Source organism: Fonticula alba, assembly GCF_000388065.1.
Source record: "Fonticula alba strain ATCC 38817 unplaced genomic scaffold supercont2.1, whole genome shotgun sequence".
In the NCBI taxonomy this organism is placed as follows: Eukaryota; order Rotosphaerida; family Fonticulaceae; genus Fonticula; species Fonticula alba.
In genome coordinates this window covers 1,418,730-1,425,247 of record NW_009242971.1, presented here as the reverse complement: position 1 = coordinate 1,425,247, position 6,518 = coordinate 1,418,730, and the positions used below count along the sequence as shown (strand labels likewise).

Genomic DNA, 6,518 nt, shown 5'->3' with positions numbered 1-6,518 from the left:
AGCGGCGGTGGCTACGGCGGCTCCTCCTACGGTGGGTCTTCCTCCTACGGTGGCTCGCGCGGCGGCTACGGCGGCAGCAGCGGCGGCTACGGCGGGTCTTCCTCCTATGGTGGCTCCTCCTACGGTGGCTCCTCCTATGGTGGGTCTTCCTCCTACGGTGGCTCTCGTGGCGGTGGCTACGGCGGCAGCAGCGGCGGCTACGGCGGCGGTGGCGGCTACGGCGGCTCCCGCGGTGGCTACGGCGGCTCCTCTGCCCCCCCGGCCTACGACACCTCTGGGCCGAACTTCTACAGCGGCACTGCCCAGGCTTCCGGCGCTGCCATGACCGAGGAGGACCTCTTCGCGTCCACCACCTCGACCGGTATCAACTTCGACAAGTATGACGACATTCCGATGAATGTCGAGGGTCACGATGCCCCGGAGCTGATTACCACCTTCGATGAGGCCCATCTTCCGGAGATGCTCCTCAACAACATTCGCCTGGCCAAGTTCGACAAGCCCACCCCGGTGCAGAAGTATTCCATTCCCATCGGCCGGGCCGGGCGTGACATGATGGCCTGTGCCCAGACCGGTTCCGGTAAGACTGCCGGTTTCCTGTTCCCCATGCTGTCGCGTCTGCTCGAGCGTGGCAACGTCCGTTCTCCCCCGACCACCAACCGGTCTTTCAACCGCCAGGTCTTCCCCGATGCCCTGATTCTGGCTCCCACTCGCGAGCTTTGCACCCAGATCTACCAGGATGCGCGCAAGGTGCGGGGCCCGGCTTCTCCCTCGTTCCCTCGGTCTCTTTGCCTCTTTCCCCTCGTCGTGTCCCCTTCCACGCGGGGCACACACCCTGCTCTCGCCTCCCCTCTCCGCGCGCCCTCTTATCCGCATCCATCTTTCTTTCTTTTCTTTCCCCCCCCCCCTCCCCCTTCTCCTGACATGCCTCCCTTTGTGTGCCTGGATCTTTGTAGTTCACCTTCCGCACCTGGATTCGCCCGGTTGCCCTGTACGGTGGTGCGCCGGTGCGCGAGCAGCTTCGCGAGCTGGACCGCGGCTGCAACCTGTGCATTGCCACCCCCGGCCGTCTTAAGGACATGATCGAGCGCGGCAAGGTGTCTCTCTCCCAGTGCATTTACCTCATTCTCGATGAGGCCGATCGCATGCTGGACATGGGCTTCGAGCCGCAGATCCGTGAGATCGTCGAGCGGACCGACATGCCGCCCGCCGGTGAGCGCCAGACCTGGATGTTCTCGGCCACCTTCCCCCGGGAGATTCAGTCCCTGGCGCGCGACTTCCTGCGGAACCACCTCTTCCTGACGGTCGGCCGTGTGGGTGCCACCTCCGAGAACATCACCCAGGAGATCCAGTATGTGGAGGAGCGCGAGAAGCTCAACACCGTGCTCGGCCTCCTGCTGTCTAAGCACACCGAGGGCCTGTGCCTGATTTTCTGCACCACCAAGCGTGGTGCCGACTCGTGCGTATCTGCCTCCCTCCCCCCCCCCCCCCCCTCCCCCCTCCGCCCCCCATGGGTCCACGGCACTCAGTGCCAGCACTTTTCGCTTGTTGTCCTGACCGTCCCCCCTCCCTCATCTCCCCTCCCCGCCCCCCCTCTCCCCTCCGCCTTTGCTCTCGATGCACAGCCTTGAGTACAGCCTTCTTCGCAACAACATCACCGCGGCCGCCATTCACGGCGACAAGGAGCAGTACCAGCGTGAGAGCGCTCTGAACGCCTTCCGCAATGGCCGCGTGCGCATCCTCGTCGCCACCGATGTGGCCTCCCGTGGTCTGGACATCCCCGATGTCAAGCTGGTCATCAACTACGACCTGCCGACCCACATCGACGACTACGTCCATCGCATCGGTCGTACCGGTCGTGCTGGTAACACCGGCATTGCCATCTCCTTCTTCAACGAGCAGACCAACGGCAGCCTCGGCCGTGACCTGCTCGACCGCCTGGTCGAGGCCAAGCAGGAGGTCCCCTCCTTCCTGGAGCGCTACCGCTTCAGCCGCGGTGGCGGCGGCGGCGGCCGTTCCGGTGGCCGTGGCGGTGGTGGTCGCTTCGGTGGTCGCTCCGGCGGTGGCCGTGGCTACGGTGGCGGCGGTCGCGGCTACGGCGGCGGCGGCGGCGGTCGCGGCTACGGTGGCGGCGGCGGCGGCGGCTATGATCGTGGCGGCAGCAGCAGCTACGGCGGCAGCAGCGGCGGTGGCGGTCGTGACTACGACCGTGGCGGCAGCAGCAGCAGCAGCTATGGTGGCCGCAACTAAGGCAAAGCAATACTTGGCGAGGGAAGGTGATCCCCTCCCCCCTGTTGCTCTCCCTCATCTCCCTTTTCCTTTTTCAGGCCCTTGCTTCCCTCCTCCTTTTTTTATTGCGCGTAGAGCGCCGGGCGGTGTGCATATCGCGCATTCTCAAGAGGCCATTCCCCTCGCCCTCCTCTCTCCTACGTGTGTCCCACGGAAGGGAGGACTCCGGGCTGTGCCAGTGAGTCCTGCGCTGTGCCTTGTTCCCCCTCCTTTGTTGTCTCTTTTCCTTACCCTGCCTCTGTTGCCCTGCGCCTGATTGTATTGCGGGTGACAGAGCCAGAGCGTGAGGTCCCCCCCCCCCCCACTCCCCTCCCCAACACAATACAGTCTTACAAGCATAATTCTAACCCCCTTCTCTTGTTTTGAGGCTTCTTGTTGTACTTTTCTCTCTCGTGTCACCCCCCTTCCCCCCTGTTCGCGGGTACAGGTTTCCTCGCCCTCGAAGTGCCCATGCGGCTGGCTACCTGTCGGTTCTCTCGCTATATTGTTCGCGACGTCAGGGCGGAGAGACGCCATCTGTTCATGCGTGGGCAAGCCCCCCCCCCCCCTCCCCCCGTCCCGCCCCGAGCACGTTTGTTGTTGGGATTTGAGTGTTATTCTACAGTCAGCCGGGCTGCTCCCTCCACCGACAGAAGAGAGGGCGAGGGAGTGAAAGGGGAGGGATGAAATGCGGCTTCAGTCTGCCAGCCGGAGGCCATGTGCGCCTGCGCAAGGCGTAGCAAAGGAAGAAGGAGAGCTAACAGCATGCGCGGCGGCGCATGTGTCTAATGCACATGGCGGTGTTGTGAGCTTAGATCTCGAAAAGGAAGGCCATGTTGTCATCGCCACCAGTGACCGCGACACCGCGGATGTTGGCAGGCTGCACGCCGGCCGGGGCGTGGGTCGGGAACGACACCGCCATGTCAAGAATACCCTCAGTGTGAGCAGTCAGGGTCTTAAGAAGGGTGCCATTGCGGGCGTCCCAGACACGGAGCGACCGGTCGATGGAGGCGGTGACCAGGAGCGGGGCCACCGGGTGCCAGGCAGTCTTGATGACAGGCTCCTGTGCGTGTGTGTGTGTGTGTGTGTGTGTGTGACATAGCAGGGTGGATTAGCATGAAAGGCTATGATGACTGGCGATGCAACCAGAAGGAGGACAGAGAGAGAGAGAAAGAGAGAGAGAGAGAAAGAGAGAGAGAGAAAGAGAGAGAGAGAAAGAGAGAGAGAGAAAGAGAGAGAGAAAGAGAGAGAGGGAGAGGGAGAGAGAAAGAGAGCACATACCTGGTGGGCAAGAACGTGGCGACGGCGCATGTTCGAGGTGTCGAAGATGCAGACCTTGCCATCAATGCCGGCGGTGGCAACGAAGGGGTTGCTACGGGGAGGAGGGCATGTGAGGAACAGGCACACAAAAAGGCTCATTTAAGAAAGTGGCAAGATAGGCATACGTCGGGGAATAGGAAATCGACTCGACACCATCCTCATGGGACTCGTGAACGGAGATGAGCTGCGCAGGAGGGAGGAGAGGGAGGAGGAAGTCGTGTTAGGCGGTCGGAGGCATTGGGCAGAAAGGGAGAGGGGGGGAGGAGGGGGAGGGGGGGGGGAGAGAGAGCGAGAGCGGGAGCGGGGAGAACACAAACGCAAGACGCACCTTGCCAGTCTGGGAGTTGACCAGAGCCAGGCCGCCCTCGTCACTGCCGACGAGAATCAGCTGCGAGGAGGGGTGAACGGCGCAAGCGGTGATACCGCCAGAGGGGAAGCGGCCATCGACCTGGCTGCTGAAAGTGTGCTTGGCCACACCGGAGAGGGGGTCCACGACAATCAGGTTGCCATCCGAAGAGCCGGTGACAATCATCTTGCCTGTGGTGGAGCATTGTACGTGGGAGGGGGAGGGAGGGGAGAGGTCGCCAGAGAGGGTGTGTCAGGGGCGGCGGCGTGCGGCAAGTGCCTTCATTCATTGGGATGCCCCTCCGGAAGACGGAAGAGGTGTGAACATGCACGCACCATCGGGGCTAAATTCGCCGACATGCACGCTGCCCTCATGGTGGGCCAGGACATTCTGCATGAAGTCATCGGGGTTGAGCTTGGGGGCGCCCTTCTCCGGCGCCTGGGGAGTGTACCACAGCCAGACGGTGCCGTCCTCCGAGCCGGCCATAATGGTCTCGTAGTCGGGGGAGAACTTGACCCACTGTTGTGCCAGCAGTGTGTGTGCGTGTGTGTGTGTGTGTGTGTGTGTGTGTGTATGAGGGGGAGGGGGGGGAAGCACCCGTCAGAAGGCAAGCACCAGCCGTTTGTGCGTGGGCGGGTGGAGGAAAGCAGACAAAAGGGGACAGGAAGGAGGAAAGGGAGGGGCGCAGCAGGAGGCAGATGCACGCACAATGACCTCAGACGGGCCAGTCAGAATGACAACCGGCTCATCGGTGGACACATCGCTGGAGGTGTCAACCACCTTGCCGCAACGGCCAGTGACATCCCACACGCAGACGGTGCCATCCATGCCGCCGGAGATGAGCAGCGAGCCGGTCTCGTTGAACTTCAGCGAGACAATCGAGTCGGTGTGAGCGATCCAGCAAGCCAGCGGGGTCTCATCCAGCTTGTACATGGACCAGAGGAAGATCTTGTGGTCCTCGCCGCCAGTGGCCACGAGGCCAGCGCCCATGTGCACATCGACCGCGTAGACCGGGCCTGCGTGTGGCAAATGGGAGAAGTGTGAGGGGGAAGTGTGAGGGAGAGAGTGTGCAAGCGAAGTGAGCAGGTGCTCGGGGTGGTCAGCGCGCGCGCGCGCGCGCGCGAGAGAGAGAGGGAGAGAGAGAGGGAGGGAGGGAGAGAAAAAGGCGATGAAAACGAACCCTTGTGCGCAGCATAGTTCGCGCGGGACATGTCCTCCACGATGCTGTCGTCCTGGTTGTCCTCATCGTCGGAGCCCATGTGCATCTCGATTTCAAAGGCCTCCATCATGTCGTCGACCGGCTCGATGTTGTCCTCACCGTCGGAACCAACAAGCTCGTGGACCTCATCGTCATGAAGGAACTCCTCGACAAAGCCCTCCGGCTTGGCAGACGGGAGCTCCTCGAGAACGCCGTCGATGGGGGTCATGTTCTTGTCCTGCTCGCTCATTGTGGATGTGTGGGTGGGGCTGGGTGGGTGGGTGGGCGTGCGTGTATACGGGCCTGGGGTGTTTTGAGGTGCCAGGAGGAAGAGGATGTCGTGACGCAAGCAAAGGCGGAGTGTGATGCCCCGGTGCCGACCGGGCCACCCTCGCCCCCCTGGTGGCTGAAGAAGATCCCCGCCCGGCTTGTGGTCGGCAAAGATCCTTCCAGGGGACAGGAGATCGTCCACGAGGGGGGGGGGAGAGAGGAGGCAGGCGAGGCAAGGCGTACGCCCGAAGTGCACGCGTACATCCCAGGGGGTGGTATGCGAAGGTCCGGGTGTTTGAGCAAATGCCTGCGTGTTGTTCCCGGGGACCGGGGGACTGGAGGGCGCGGTGGCGGGGCGGGGCGGGGCGGAGGGCGCCCAGCATCCCAGGGGTCCAGGTGGCGTCATCATTCAATTGGCGCGCCCATGCGGCTGGCTCGGGGGCATATGTCCACTGCTCGAAAAGAAGAAGGGCAACCCGCGGCAAGATCCACCCGGGTGGTGCCGGGAGCACGGGAGGACCCACGCCGGCCCCGGGCCAGGCGAAGGCCACCACTCCCTTCGACTCCACTTCCACGGGGGGAGTTGGCGTGTCTGGGGGGGGCGGGGCCTCAGAGAGCTGCCAGGGCGGTGGATGGCTGGCCAACTGGCTGGTTGACCGGCTGGAAGCTGGCCCCGCCGCGCGGGCACTTTGGGGCCATGAAAGCGCTCGGTCTGATCATGCGGATGATGGATGGATCACGTTGTAATCACACCGCAGCCCGGTCGTCAGAGTGGTGTGCCCGACCCTTACCTAAGGCTCGCGCTGATTACTCCGCCTCGCAGCCCCGAGGCGTGGAAGGAAGCCGGACAAACACCCAAAGCCGTGCCTAGTACGTTTGGGCTGGGGGACCAAGTTCAGATCTTTCGACACCAAGCATGGGTGTGGGTGTGTGGGTATCTGGCTGCGAGTGAGCACATTGGCTGATGTATGCCTGGTCGGCCCCCGGGCAATGTCCCTTCCTTCCACTGGCAGGCGTGGGGGGGGGGGGGGGGCCCCCTCCCCTTTGTTTTTTGTCCGTCTGGTGGTAAGAGAACCGGGGGGTTTGGGGGGGGGGGGGGGGGGGGGGGTGGGGGGGGGG

At 63.3% G+C, this 6,518-nt stretch overlaps 2 protein-coding genes across 2 annotated transcripts in view; one reads left to right on the top strand and one right to left on the bottom strand.

The window, feature by feature from the left end:
- Positions 1-2,633, top strand: part of H696_00322 (hypothetical protein) — a gene marked incomplete at its 5' end in the record, with an annotated part of 2,762 nt that extends 129 nt beyond the window's left edge. The window contains 3 exons of the mRNA XM_009494169.1: positions 3-747; positions 954-1,456; positions 1,623-2,633. Coding sequence (XP_009492444.1) covers positions 3-747; positions 954-1,456; positions 1,623-2,247 — 1,873 coding nt within the window. The 3' untranslated portion in view covers positions 2,248-2,633. The remainder of the gene's footprint in view (positions 1-2; positions 748-953; positions 1,457-1,622) is intronic.
- A 229-nt stretch (positions 2,634-2,862) lies between these two features.
- Positions 2,863-5,409, bottom strand: H696_00321 (hypothetical protein). Its single transcript, XM_009494168.1, has 7 exons — positions 5,112-5,409; positions 4,640-4,947; positions 4,267-4,450; positions 3,914-4,122; positions 3,711-3,769; positions 3,547-3,637; positions 2,863-3,328 (listed from the first exon to the last, which is right to left on the bottom strand). The coding sequence occupies exons 1-7, from the start codon at positions 5,377-5,379 to the stop codon at positions 3,077-3,079; spliced, it is 1,371 nt and encodes a 456-aa protein (XP_009492443.1). The 5' UTR covers positions 5,380-5,409; the 3' UTR covers positions 2,863-3,076.
- Between the last annotated feature and the right edge of the window lie 1,109 nt (positions 5,410-6,518).

What these genes read in the sequence shown, in the direction of transcription:
- H696_00321 (XM_009494168.1), bottom strand. Translation starts at nt 5,379, where the DNA reads ATGAGCGAGCAGGACAAGAACATGACCCCCATCGACGGCGTTCTCGAG. An exon ending in GAACTATGCTGCGCACAAGG is followed by an intron (nt 4,948 to 5,111) that starts GTTCGTTTTCAT and finishes TGCCACACGCAG; the next exon opens with GCCCGGTCTACGCGGTCGAT. An exon ending in TCAACTCCCAGACTGGCAAG is followed by an intron (nt 3,770 to 3,913) that starts GTGCGTCTTGCG and finishes CCTCCTGCGCAG; the next exon opens with CTCATCTCCGTTCACGAGTC.